This window comes from Schistocerca gregaria, chromosome 7 (assembly GCF_023897955.1).
Source record: "Schistocerca gregaria isolate iqSchGreg1 chromosome 7, iqSchGreg1.2, whole genome shotgun sequence".
NCBI lineage: Eukaryota > Metazoa > Arthropoda > Insecta > Orthoptera > Acrididae > Schistocerca > Schistocerca gregaria.
This window is the reverse complement of record NC_064926.1, coordinates 348655806-348671247: the sequence shown is the minus strand read 5'-3', so window position 1 is coordinate 348671247 and position 15442 is coordinate 348655806. Positions and strand designations below refer to the sequence as shown.

Genomic DNA, 15442 nt, shown 5'->3' with positions numbered 1-15442 from the left:
AGAGAGCTCAAACTTGAGCCATTGTTTTCCTTTAAATGTTCCCTTCAATTTGATATGTAACATGACTGTGATACCTAAATCTGAAAATGTTAAATTATTCCAAAAAAACATTTTTTGAAATGTCCAAAATACATACCCTCAGATTTCTTTATAAAAATTATGTGTGTTGTCCAGTCTAACTCACTACATGCATGCAAAATTTCAAGATGGGATCTCAATGGGTTCTTGTATAAAATAATATTTTACTACCGCAATGCACACTTGTGAGGTGAAAAGCAGACTATTTCTAGGCTATGAATACTAAGGTAGGCCTATGTAATTCTAACAAACTTAAATTATTATGTTAGCCTTTTTATGCAACATTACCCTCTTATTGTTTCTTAATTCATTAAATGATATAGTGTTGTTTTAATTTAATGTTCATGATTCTTTTAACTATGCATCATAAGGAAGTGAACACATTTTAATTGGTAATATACATGCTACAAGTTAGAATTTTGAATGAAGCCACTCACCTTCATCCTTAGTTATAAATGGCAGAGATTATCTTTTTCTTAGTTTTCCAGTGTTATTTATAATCATGGATAGAACTGTATTTCTAATACCAGTTGGTATTTGCAAAGTTAATAGACATGGTATTTATACAACTTAGTGTTTAGTGAGGGTGGGTGTAACATAATTTAAACGTGCTTCTTTTATGAACTTTTAAGATATTTTTCCAAAGCAAGAGAAGACAACTTCATTTCTTTAGCACTTAAAGTGTAGGTTCTTGCCGTAGGTGTTGTTGGATTCGCTGTTTGTAAAAGAGTGTTTCCTGGTACATCTAATATATCTCTTGGATGTGGATAGTAAAAAGACTGGGCTGGACCCTTTGGGTGTAAAATTTTTTTCCATATGTGATGGTGTTATTTGGTTCAGTGATGTCACATATTCAAGAGACTCATGCAGACTAAAATGATAAGGCTTGACAGTAATTTGACTTTCTGTGCACGGTTTATACGAGTGAACCTTGTGTGTTCCCACAATCTCTTCTGAGTCACTAAACCGAGAAAGTAAGTATCCTTTGGTCAGTTCATAGTCCTCTGTTGTGCAACATTCAAAGTCAATGTTCTTTATGTTTTCCATGGCAAATACATACATTGATTTGGGTGTTACGATTTGATGGTTATATGGCCTTTGTAAGCTGGCTTTAGCAGCTAGCCGCTTAACAGTTCCACCAAGGCCATCACATGTGCTCTTGCCATGGGATGTTGCAAAGAACTCCCATTCTGCCTCAACTTCAAAATCTGTTTTATGGAAACACAAATTAAGGAAGTTTTTCCTATTTTTATATTGTGCAGCACTGCCATCAGAAAAGTAAGTAACTTCTTAAGTGCAAAAGGCAAGTTTTGCTTTATGATTTCTAGCAGTTTATTCTGGAATACATAGAAAGTGACTGTATTACGTTTCAGGCAATCTGATATGAAGACATACTGCAGAAGTTTTAGTTTTCCCTCCCATTTATAGGAAAGGATGCAGTGTAGCTTCCCCGTTACATCAAGGTGGCCATAAGTGAGGTAGTGGCCAAAACTAGAGCCTTAACCCTACATGAAAATCTCACATTTTTTTTTTATAATAAAAAGTGAATGTCGTACAAAATCGTAAGATTCTTAAGTTATTATTTTTTTATATATTTTATTCTCACATTAAAATATCATTTAATGAATTAACAAACAATAAGAGAGTAATGTTGCACAAAAAGCCTAACATAATAATTTAAGTTTGTTAGAATTACATAGGCCTACCTTAACATTCATAGCGTAGAAATAGGTCTGCTTTTCACCTCACTAGTGTGTATTGTGGTAGTAAACTATTATCTTATACAAGAACCCATTGAGATCCCATCTTGAAATTTTGCATACATGTAGTCAATCAGACTGGACAAAACATACAATTTTTATTTTAAAAATCCAAGGGTACGTATTTTGGAAATTTCAAAAAATGTTTTTTTGGAATAGTTTAAAATTTTCAGATTTAGGTAGCATAGTCATGTTACATATCAAATTGAAGGGAATTTATAGAGGAAAACAATGGTGCAAGATTGAGCTCTCTAGGTTGTATAGTTTTTAAGTTACAGCATTTTAAAACAATCATCGGTTGATCAAAAACTGAGTTTTACTTTTTATTTTTAAACCTTGAAACTCAAAAACCAAAGGTCAGAAAAATCTGATTTCAATTTTAAACTAGTGTTAGTGGGTACATTACCCGGAGGAGGGGGGATTCCAAATCTGAGATATCAAGGTTCAGACTGTTAGTTGATTTGAGATGGAATGACCCAGTGGCAACTATTGATTTACAGCTCATGCAAAATAGATACATGTTTCAAAGTCTTACTAACTTTCAAAGTAGTCACCATCACTGTGTATAACTTGTTGCCAGTGATGTGGAAGTTTAAGGGTATTCTTAGCAATGCCAGTTGTGCTGACAGTTCGAGTGGTGCAGTCTATTGCCCGACAAATTTGTAGCAGTTCTAAAGCGAATTCCATGAAGAGTTTCTTTCAGTTTAAAAATCGAGCTGCACTCACGAGGGTTTAAGTCAGGGGAGTGCAGTAGGTGGTACAGCACTTAGCAGCCCCATCAGTCAAACAAATCAGTTTAACAGCTTGCACTGTACGTGCTTGAGCATTGTCCTACAAAATGATGGTCAGGTCCTGCAGACAGTGTCATCACTTCTGTTTCTGTGCTGTTCATTTTTGGAACACAACCTATGACCAGCTTAGAGACAGAAGTGATGAAACTTTCTGCAGGACCTGACCATCATTTTGCAGGACAATTCAGTGCAAGCTGTTACTGATTTGTTTGACTGATGGTGCTGCTAAGTACTATACCACCTACTGCACTCTCATGACGTAAACCCTCATGAGTTCAACTCGATTTCTAAACTGAAGGAAACACTTCATGGCATTCGCTTCAGAACTGCTACAAATTCGTTGGGCAATAGACCGCACCGCTTGAACTGTCAACACAACTGGCACTGCTAAGAGTATCCTACGACACATTGCTGACAATGGGTTAAACACAATGCTGGTGACTACTTTGAAGGTCAGTAAAACTTTGAAACATGTATCTATTTTGTACGAACTGTAAATAAATAGTTGCCACTATTAAAGTTCCAACCCTTGTATGTAGTTCTAGGTGCCAGGTGAAATAATGATAATTTCTTAATTCTTCACTGTACATTGTACTTATACTACTCCAACTTTACTTTTACTTCCCAAATTTGTTTTACCTCACTTACTTGGTGGTTTTGTTAGTCTTTTGTTTATGGAACTGACTTCAGCTCAGTTCTCCTAAGAAATCTGCCAATGGAGCAGAAGGAGGTGCCCACTAATAAATGCTTTAGACTCCTCTTAAACTGAACTTTAACTACTAATAAAGTTTTTATGGCTGCAGTCAAGTTACTGAAAATGTATGCTCCTGAATAATGGACACCTTTTGGGACCAAAGTATAAGCGGTGATCAGAAAGTTTCTGTTAGAAGGCTCATACAGTTCAGAATCGGTATGTCAATCAGGCAAAATCCACATGGACACCGAGGCAATCATCCCATTGATGCGCCTGGTTGAAGATACCCGTTTGGTGAAACACCATGTCCCACTGCATGTAGTAGTCTGTAAATGCCTGCTGCACATCCTCATCTGACAGGAACCATCCATCCCTGAAGGCCTTTTGCAAGGGACCAAATACGTGACAATCACACAGAGAGAGATCAGGACTATATGGCAGGTGCTTGAGAGTCCATCACTTCAGCTGGCATAACTTCCCAGATAAAACATTTGCGGTACGGGAATGTGCATTATCATGAAGCAGCATCATCCCTTGGCGCACCAATCAATAGACGGGTTGTCCCACGCACAGTGCCACTCCGGGAAGAGGTTCCATTTTTCCAGTGTTTTGGAGAGGCACAGCAATGTTACTCCTGACATTATGGTGGATTTTACTCCTAGCATTACGGTGTGATGGGCCATTGGGTATGACTTGAGGTCACGGATGGTAGTGATTGAGGGAACTCCGATGGCACAATGGTACGTTACAGACATCTTGTGTCCTCATGTGTAACTTCTCATGTGACAATATAATGGTGCCATTTGTAACAGGACATTGGCATGACACACCTGAACAAGCATGGCGTGTGTCTCCATGAATTATCTAAGTAACATTACAGTACTCCTGTGGCTGGTAAGGTCCCCAGATCTGCCTCCAATAGTACATATGTGGAAGCAGAAAATGATGGTTTTATGACAGTATTCGCAACTAAATCTGTGCATGCATTCAGGTCAGAGAGCATGCAATATCATACTGATAAGTGGGCCCATAATGACACATTCTTGGTAAATTTGACTTGACTTTGTAATGACTGACATAAAATCACATGTCCAACTCATGAAGTTTCACTTCATTTCCTCCACCCCTTCAGATTGCTTAACTTATATTTTTTGTCAGACAGTATATATTGGAAAGGAGTAGTTGGTATCCACAGTTCTGTGAAAAGGCCTTTGCTGGACATTCTTCAATTCACACCACAAGTAATTCATATTATATTATCTTGGCATAGGAAAACAGCCAAGTTACCACAAGAAATGAACCTTATAACATTATGAAGTGAATCTTTCCCAACTGTCTGACAATATCCGCATTGCAAACAAAACTTTGATTACGTGTTTCAGCAGTTTGTCGTATGACACACCTGAACAATTTACTATCAAACTGTAAATCCAAGAATCTAAATGTTATTCTCTTATATCTGCTTTTTGCCATATTTTAGGCATATACTAGGAGGGAGTGAAGATGAATTTGGATCATTCTAAGTTTTCATTTGATTTATGTTCTTACACTCACTATCTCATCTCATCACAACTTAGTATCTGATTGTCTCTGTCACCAGGCACGCAGTTTTTTAATGACTCTGGTTTGGATAGCACACATCCTCTTGGTGAGTCACAAACATCTAATATCTGCCTTCGTTTTTCCTTAGCAAATGCATTGTCTATTTCTAAGGCCAAATGTTAAATATGAACAGAAAATTTTGGTATTGTCTTTCTAATAACAAAATGTAGGTCATTCAAAATACACTGTCGCACTTCTCTCCAACAAGAACTTATTTAAGTAGTATCAAAAATGTACTATAACCATACCTGAAATCTTTGAGACAGATCTGCAAGATTGGCAGGCAAACGTGAACGCCCAGATACGAATCTCATAAACAGCACTCTCTCAGCACTGCTAAATCCTTCAAGTATTTCCCAAAGCCACTTTACAAGGATATTGTTCTCATCCAGTTCTCTGTATCTGTGGAAATATTTCAAACATTTTATAAAGTTCAAAGGTGTTATGAGTAGAACTATAAAACAAAATAACTGGGACCTGATTACAAAAAAGACACACTTTTTTATCCATTTATATTACTGTGTATTCTAAAATCAAAAATATTGGTCACTTGTAAGAGGAGTGCACACAGGAACTCCAACATGCATCAATCTTCCTGTTAGTCAGTTTAAAATGTCAGTTTTATTTTTTGCTTCACTGGTGTAAATTTACATACTGGTGTCTGACTGAAAGAGTGAATAGTAAAAATACAGCCAAAACAGAAACCAATGAGACTGAAATCACAGAAACTAATATCGTAATATCTTGTGTGGGTGATATGCTTATGTAATACTTGTAAACTGGAGGATGAAAGGCAAAGAAATGCACATTTATTATAAAGTTTTGGTTGCTTTGATCAGTGCAAACATATGTAAGGAGCAAAACAAAAAACAATATCCATAGTGAAAAATTCTTTTGCTGCACTACATACTATGACGGGGGAGGGGGGGGGGGGGGGGGGGGGAATAACATGTTATACCTGGGTAGCTCAATTCGTAAAAGCATTACCTGTCAAAGGCAAGATTTCGAGTTTAAGAGACAAGAAATGTGATAATTTTCAAATGGGTTGAGTGTACCAGCTGTGTTGACAGTGTTTTATGGCACACACTGTAGTTCAATGAACTCAGCAGTATACACACTTGAGAATTAACCTGTTTGCAGCAGCGAAAGAAAGTGACTGCAAGAAGAACCTCGATGTAGGCGATCAGCATTCTTGACACCAACTTAATAATATTTTTTAGTATGGCTTGAGATACTGGAATAGAAAGACATGTTTTTGGAGCCGATCTAATAGTACTGTTGCACAGCAGTCATTACAGAACTAGTTAGTGAATCAAGTTTATTTACATGCTGAGGTGCAATATCTTGTGAACAGAAATAAGAAAGTGGTTCTTTCGCTAAAGAGAATATAAATAAATATTTATTCACAAGTGAGCAGTTTCATCATTTTAACAACTTCGGAAATTTGTGCTTCAAACTTTACATACATGCACAATTAGACATTTGTATCTGCGGCTTCATGAGTGTTAGTTTGAGCTTGCATGTGGTCCAGTTCCATCACAACAGGCCATTTTTGCATTGGGACTGTAACTTATTAATATTTTCTCTCCCGACAACTGAGTCGATTACATTCATACACCCCTGAGTGTGCTATGAGTGTAGGTGGTCATCTATGTCTAATGCGAGAAATAAACTTAAATAAGCTTTTCAGAAGGGCGGTGTGCAACAGCAGTAGAGCGAGGTGTGGAGTGCGGAGGCTACAGCTTTGCTACACTTAATCATTATGGTGACTGTACAAACCTAGATCCTACAAGTAAACTTGTTAAACATACAGATAGTGGACAGTCCTGAAAGCTTAGATCCATTTAAAGTCAGCACTCTTAATTAAAGGGAAAAACTTTCTGTGAAACATATTAACACTTAACTTCATGTTTAAGTAATATTCATTCCAACTTTAACATTTCATGTTTAATATTCATTGAAGTAAATCACCATTTAAATTCTTCTTCCTTGCTTTTCTGTTGCCACATAAAAAGTGACAACATTGTACAGGATGGTCAGTAGGACTTTTGGGGGGAAGTTTGTATATTTCACAACTCATACAAATACCTGGGTGTAACACTTTTTAGGGATATGAAATGGAATGATCACAGAGATTCAGTCGTGGGTAAAGCAGGTGGTAGACTTCAGTTTATTGGTAGAATACTGGGGAAGTGCAAAGAGTCTGCAAAGGAGATTGCTTAATAATTACTTGTGCGACCCATCCAAGAATATTGCTACAGTGTGTGAGATCTGTACCAGATAGGACTAACAGGGGATATTGAACATACATGGAGAAGGGCAACACAGATGGTTACAGGTTTGTTTAATCCATGGGAGAGTGTCAGAGAGATACTGAAGGAACTGAAATCGCAGACTCTTCAAGACACACATAAAATATCCTGAGGAAGACTATTAACAAAGTTTAAAGAAGTTGATTTAACTGATTAATCTAGGGATTTACTTCAGCCCCCTATGTATCACTCACATAGGTGTTGTGAGGATAAGATTAGAATAATTTGGCACACACAGAGGCATTCAAAAACTCATTCTTCCCTTGCTCCATATGTGATTGGAACAGGAAGAAACCCTAAACAGTGGTTTGCAGATTATAGATGTAGATGTACAGTGTGTAATCTCTGTTCTGTAAATTTTGTTTTGTGCTTGCTGTGGAGCTGGGTATACTTGTGTAGCTGAACAGCATGGCCCATCACAAACTATCTTCCAGACTCAACAATTATTAATACAAGTAAGATTAGCAAATTGCCTTTGACTGTAGATTCCTGTACCAGTCTTCTAAGACACAAACTCTTTAACAACAACATGCAATGTATTGAATGTATCTTCTAGTAGTTAGTGATTTGTAGATACATTATAGTACTGTGTGTTATATGTGTATTATATTTCATTTTTGTGTACTGTAAATTCAGTGTAAGGATAGATCAGGTGCAAGATTTGTGTATTGTTACTGGGGTATGGTAGGGACTTGTGCTTAGTTTTACAAAATGCAGAGTGAACAGCAATTAGATGTTCAGCCAACAGCTACTACTAGGTTGAACATGGAGCCTTTAATGGAAATATTGAACAGATTATGTCTTTTGGTGACTCAAGTACACAAAATATATGAGATCAGAATGAAGATAGACGAAACAGATTAACTAACCGCAACAGTGTCTACTCTGGCTACTACTGTGAATGAAGTAAGTACTAATCAATATTAGAGAAGCAAAGCTGCTATTCACCATAGTCGCAGATCTGCGCAACAAAAAGATTCTTACAATTTCGGCCATTAAGGCCTTTGTCAACAGTAAACAAACACACACACACACACACAACTGCAGTCTCAGGCAACTGAAACTGCAGCAGGACCACTATATGATGGGAGTGGCGACTGAGTGGAGGTAAGTAGGAGGCTGGGGTGGAGAGGGGGAGGCATAGTACAGTGGGGGGGGGGGGGGTAGCAGACAGTGAAGTGCTGCAGTTTAGATGGAGGGCAGGGGAGAGGTAGGGAGGGAGGGGGGGGGTAGCGGAAAAGGAGAGAAATAAAAAGACTAGATGTGTTGGTGAAAGGATGGCTGTGTAGTGCTGGAATGAGAACAGGGAGGGGGCTGGATGGGTGAGGACAGTGACTAATGACTCAGAATCTCCACTATATGGTGAGTAGCAACTTTCCTTCTCTAACACTGTTACATTCCATCCTGGATTTTCCACTGTTTGATTGTAAGTATTAGTCAGGGCGACATAAATAGTAAGGTGGAAGATATCATGACTAAGCAGGATTTGGAGTAGATAATATCACATGTAACAGAGATAGCCCCACAGCAAGAGAGTATGGCACTTGAAATCAAACTTTTGAGGGAATGTCGAGGTACGGCAAAGTCTGCAGTAGATCAGCTGAATGCACAGATTGCTACCATAGGGTTTTACTCTAGAAAAGTTGTGAGCATCAAAAACTTTTTTCTAGAAAACTTGAAGAATGGGCTACAATTAAAGAGAAGTAAGTTGAGACTCGTGTGCAAAAAACTATACAAGCAACTGTAGATAGTTTCACTCTCCAGTACAGAATGCAAAGTAAGGGAACAAATAGGTCCTAACTTCGTCCAGTGGAGGAAGCAGATTAATGAGTCAGTGAAGAAATTTTCAGAAGATGTAGAAGAGGACCAAGAGGCACTACAAACACCAAAGGTAGAGGAATGTTATGTGCAAATGCCACAGACCTCCAGCCCCATGCCAAGCACAATACAAGTAATTGGCAAGTGTATCAAGCACTCACAAATTGCAATGCAGATGCTGCTACAGGTGTACTGTCACCAACAAACCTGTATGTGACCATGCTCACGGAGATAAATTACTGAAACATAGGTAGTTTCAACCATTCACTGATGAGAAAAAATCTGTAAATCTAGTTGTTTTCATATGAGGATTTCATGGAGATTTGCCAAGAGCATGGACTGAAGCTCACAAAATTAGCCATGTGGTTGGCTATTTCCAAGAGGACCCTACGTTATGGGCTATAGGTACGGTTGAGCAGTGCAATACTTATAAAGAGTTTGAAAGAGCTTTTCTAGCAAAGTTTTGGTCATGTAGCAAAGAAGAGAGGCTTAAAGAACAAATGTTTAACTGAGAAGTCTTCTCTTACAAAAACAGATATTTAAGATGGTATTGGGATGAGACAATTGCCCATAAATATTTGCTGAGCATATTAAAATAAAAATTGCCAGTTGAAATCAGAGACAAACTCATCCATGCCAATGAGTATAATGTCGAAGAGTTCTTGTCAGTATTAAAATCAACAAAGCTGATTCAAGAGGACATTAAAGTTATAGAACCAATGAGTAATAATATGCCTGGCTACAACCATCAGCTAATCAATAACAGACAACATTTCAACAATGCTGAGCTCTGTACCAGTCACTGGACATAATAAGTGTTTTTCCTTGAAAGAAAAAGTAAATAGTTCACAAGCAATTAATAATCTTCAAAGTTTTTTCAGATATACAAAATAATTAGTAACAAAATTATTATAGTACTTCAACTCAGCGTTCTAATCTGGGTTCACTTATGGATGGAGCCTGGCTCCTATATGTATGGTTGGCCCCTCAATTTAAATAATTGTAACCTTCGGATGTCAATACATGAACAAAACACAAGAACTGTAGTGTAGCTAAGTTTCATAACAGCCACAAATATCTTGGCCTAAGAATTTTCAACTGACTTCCGAAAACTGCCCATCTATTCCCCACAGTGCATTTAAAATTGTTTCAGCAGGGTGGTTTAGGAAAAAAAGCAAGCATACTACTCAGTAAAAAGCATGAGGAATGTTTCAGTGACAAAGCTCTCACTAATTAGAGTCACACTAAGTTTTAACACTAGAAATACCAACAAATACAAATAATATGTATAAAATGATTTGCTAACAGGTTCCCACACACGATTTTGACGTTATATGTAACACAGCTATTGATGTAAATATCATGAAATTTTATGTGCTACTCCTTTTAGCTTTATATGTAAATATTTACACTGATAAAAGTAAAATGTTCAAAAGCGAATCTAATGAAATGTTTTAAAGCAGGTACTCTCTTCTGTACAGATCAGAATTGGACAGGTAGTGAGATGATGTGGCAGCACAATACCAGTAATAAGTCTATAGACATGTTGATGTAACATTACAGGAACATAAGTTGGGTGAAACATACATGCTTAAATGTCTCTCAGAACAGGCAATAAATGGTGCTGAGTTTGCATCAATTGTTGTATGGACCAAAGGAAAGTATTTTCTTGCAGCGTAAAGTAGCAGATGGGTAAGTACGCTGAATGTAATAGGAATGATAGAGAAAGTGACACAGCATGCAGTGGAAACATCACACTGACATGCCATCAAAAGTTCATAAATTCCCCAACTGCAGAGAAACTGATATTCATGCAAGTCTTTAACCTATAGGACCCTTTATTATAAGCTTGATGACAAAGGGAGAAAGTCTCACCTACTGCCTGGTACTCTGAAACACTCCATACTTATTTCTGTCACACTATCAAAAACAAGAAATGGATGTATGATGGGCAAATATGCGACTGAGACAGAGAAGTAGTAATGTATCAACAATCCACAGACAAGACTTATGAACACAATAAAAAATTTCATTGGCAAGTAGTATGAGTGCTTGAAATAATGTAAACAATATGAAGAGAAAAAATCCATTATTTAGAAGCAAAAAGCTACTCATTTCTGGTTGAATGACTCATACTGTGATATTTACTTAAGTTGATATTGTTTGTGTAGCATTAGATCTCTATTAAATAATAATAAATTAGAAATAACAATTTTACTAACCTCACAACCTTCTTAAGAAGTGGAATAGATATATGGGGTAAGCCACATACCAGCTGCTCCAGGTGTGAAGCAGTTATTAATGAAAGCAGAGGTACAGGTATAATACCTGCCATTCCTTCACGCACGGCTGCTACCTAAAATTAATATGAACTTCCATGGAACTATTTCATACACAGTACTATTTAACTAAATAAGTATAATTATTTAGGAATAAGACACCACAAATCATTGATGTCCAGACAGTGCATGATGCATTTCCAGCCCTCGTCTTCAGGTGCTTTATATCAGTTTGCATACAAGACTAGACCAGTTCTTATAATGATTACATGTAACTGTGTTACATCTACATGTACAAAGATACTTTACAATCCACCGATGGTGCATGGTGGACAGTACAAGTATTTCACATCACCTTACATTGTTTCTGCTCAGAACTATAAAAAGTATTATTCCCTATGAAGTACATGTCCTGAACAAAAATATTTAGCTAAAATAAGTAGTGTTAAAAAGATCACAAATGCCACTAAACATAATTTTTATGATAAATATAAATATAAACAGGATTGGTTATTCAATTTAAGTATTGCAAAGCATACAAACATGTTAATATGCTGTGGAACAGTGGGAAATTTTTTCATAATGACAGCTGTTTATGCAACTTGCATGTGGTTCAACTTTATAGAAAAATATTCTGCCACTTTTGAGAGGTCCAGTGCTATGAGGACTGTGGACAAAGGTGCAGAAAATCCAATGATGTTAATTCTACTGGATAATGCATGTCAAGTACTGTGCTGCACAGTACAAATAAAGAAGTGTAAACAATGTTATAATCAGAAGATTAAAAATATACACACCATGCCTTTTTATTAGGTTGTAATGATGAAAGGCAAAATCTAAGAGCTTAGTCTAGATCCTATGACTAGTGTATTTCACCTCTGTTGTCTTATGGAATTATTTTCTGGGCAGTGAACATAAAGTAAACAAAGTGTTTGTTCAACAGAGGTAAGCAGTAACACTATTATTTTTGTTACTCATAGTAAAAAACTGGAACGTTTCAGATAGGTTTTATAATGGTAACATAGTGATTTAAGAACCAGGTTTTAAATTGTAAGACATTTCCAGGGGCAGATGTGGACTCTGACCACAATTTATTGGTTATGAACTGTAGATTTAAACTGAAGAAACTGCAAAAAGGTGGGAATTAAAGGAGATGGGAACTGGACAAACTGAAAGAACCAGAGGTTGTAGAGAATTTCAGAGAGACCATTAGGGAACGACTGACAAGAACAGGTGAAAGAAATACAGTAGAAGAAGAATGGGTAACTTTGAGAGATGAAATAGTGAAGGCAGCAGAGGATCAAGAAGGTAAAAAGGTGAGGGCTAGTAGAAATCCTTGAGTAATGGAAGATATAATGAATTTAACTGATGAAAGAAAAAAATATAAAAATGCAGTAAATGAATCAGGCAAAAAGGAATACAAACGTCTCAAAAAATGAGTTGACAGGAAGTGCAAAACGCTAAGCAGGGACAGCTAGAGGACAAATGTAAGGATGTAGAGGCATATATCACTAGGGATAAGATAGATACTGCCTACAAGGAAATTAAAGAGATCTTTGGAGAAAAGAGAGCCACCTGTATGAATATCAAGAGCTCGGATGGAAAACCAGTCCCAAGGAAAGAAGGTTCAAATGGCTCTGAGCACTATGGGACTCAACTGCTGCGGTCATTAGTCCCCTAGAACTTAGAACTACTTAAGCCTAACTAACCTAAGGACATCACACACATCCATGCCCGACGCAGGATTCGAACCTGCGACCGTAGCAGTCGCACGGTTCCGGTCTGCGCGCCTAGAACCACGAGACCACCGCGGCTGGCAAGGAAAGAAGGGAATGCAGAAAGGTGGAAGGAATAGATAGAGGGTCTATACAAGGGCGATTTGCTTGAGGACAATGTTATGGAAATGGAAGCAGACACAGATGAATATGAGAGGGGAGATATGATACTGCGTGAAGAATTTGTCACAGCATTGAAAGTCAAAACAAGGCCCCAGGAGTAGACAACATTCCATTAGAACTGCTGGTAGCCTCAGGTAAGCCAGCCATGACAAAACCCTCCCAAGATGTATGAGACAGGTGAAATACCCTCAGACTTCAAGAAGAATATAATAATTCCAATCCCAAAGAAAGCAGGTGTTGACAGGTGTGAAAATTACTAAACTATCAGTTTAATAAGTCATGACAGCAAAATACTAACACAAATTCTTTAAAGACAAAAGGAAAAACATGCAGGAGACAACCTCAGGGAAGATCAGTTTGGTTCCACAGAAATGTTGGAACAAGCAAGGCAATATTGACCTATGACTTTTCTTAGAAGACAGGTTAAGGAAAGGCAAACCTACATTCTAGCATTTGTAGACTTAGAAATAGCTTTTGACAATGTTGACTGGAATACTCTCTTCCAAATTCTGAAGGTGGTAGGTGTAAAAGACAGGTAGCAAAAGGCTATTTACAATTTGTACAGAAACCAGATGACAGTTATAAAGAGTCGAGGAGCATGAAAGGGGAGCAGTGGTTGAGAAGGGAGTGAGACAGGATTGCAGCCTAATCAATCTGTATACTGAGCTAGTGGTAAAGGAAACAAAAGAAAAAAATGGAGTAGGAATTAAAATCCATGGAGAAGAAAGAAAAACTTTGAATTTGCCGATAAAATTGTATTTCTGTCAGATACAGCAAAGGACTTGGAAGAACAGTTCAAAAGAATGGAGTGTGTCTTGAAAGGAGGATATAAGATGAACATCAACAAGAGTAAAATAAGGGTGATGGAGTGTAATCAAATTAAATCAGGTGATGCTGAGGGAATTATATTAGGAAATGAGACACTTAAGTAGTAAATGTGTTTTGCTATTTGGGAAGCAAAATAACTGAAGACTGTTGAAGTGTGGTGGATATAAAATATAGACTGCTTATGGCAAGGAAAGCATTTCTTAAGAAGAGAAATTTGTTTACATTGAGTATAGATTTAAGTGTCAAGAAGTCCTTTCTGAAAATATTTGTATGGAGTGTAGCCAAGGATGATAAATAGTTTAGACAAAGAGAGAATAGCAGCTTTCAAAATGTGGTGCTACAGAAGAATGCTGAAGATTAGATTGGTAGACCACGTGAGTAATGAGGAGATACTGAATAGAATTCAGGAGAAGAGGAATTTGTGGCACAACATGACTAGCAGAAGGGGTTGGTTGGTAGGATGCATTCTGAGGCATCAAGCGATAACCAATTTAGTACTGCAGGGAACTGTGGAGGGTAAAAATCATACATGGAGACCAAGAGATGAACACACTAAGCAGATTCAAAAGGAAGTAGGTTGCAGTAATTACTTGGAGATGAAGAAGCTTGGGCAGGATAGAGTAGCACAGAGGGCTGCATCCAACCAGTCTCTGGACTGAAGACCACAGCAACAATTAAAAAAAAAATCAGTTTCAGCTGAGCTGTAACACACACACTCATAACACAAGACACAAAAATAATTTTCATGTAAGCTTTGTCTCCTTCTTCAGAGTTCAGAATAGAGTTAAACTCTCTGGTGGTAAGATAATCAACAAGCTCCCATATAAAGTAAAGAAAAAAATTGGAAATCCCTATCAATTTAAAAGAAAATTGAATACCTACCTCATTAGCCACAATTTCTACAATTCATCTGAATATCTAAACTCAAGGACTGAAAGGCTCTGTTAGCAACATGGTAACAATGTTTATTATGAAGTTGCACTAAAAGTAATATTTAGTATTTTCAGATGTAACAAATATTTTCTTTGCTGTATTTGTCTTATGTTAATATGTGCAATGACTCTTTCCATGGCCATAAATACTGTCCTTCTTGATTACATTACTGGCACTTTTAAGTCTAGTGTATGACTCAGTAAGATCCACAAGATGTCACGTCTTTAACAAACATCGTTCCTGAAGGAGATCAGTAATAGTGGTTCAGCCAACAATTCGGACCACATACTAAGTCACACAGCTGAGGATAAAATCAGGACAAAGACAAAGAGAGGTACATTATGAGGTTAGATAGAAACTGAGTGACACAATGGAATCCACAGAAAGAGGCATAAAGAAGCAATTAATCAATGAAAAACATACCACTAAAAATTTAAAATTATAGCAAT

At 37.2% G+C, this 15442-nt stretch overlaps 1 protein-coding gene across 1 annotated transcript in view; it reads right to left on the bottom strand.

Annotated features, from left to right (window-relative positions):
• The window catches only part of LOC126282514 (probable E3 ubiquitin-protein ligase HERC1), a 715173-nt gene that overhangs the window by 3245 nt on the left and 696486 nt on the right, over nt 1–15442 (bottom strand). Inside the window, 2 exon segments of the mRNA XM_049982172.1 lie at nt 5174–5327; nt 11278–11411. Of these exon segments, the coding sequence (XP_049838129.1) occupies nt 5174–5327; nt 11278–11411 (288 nt within the window).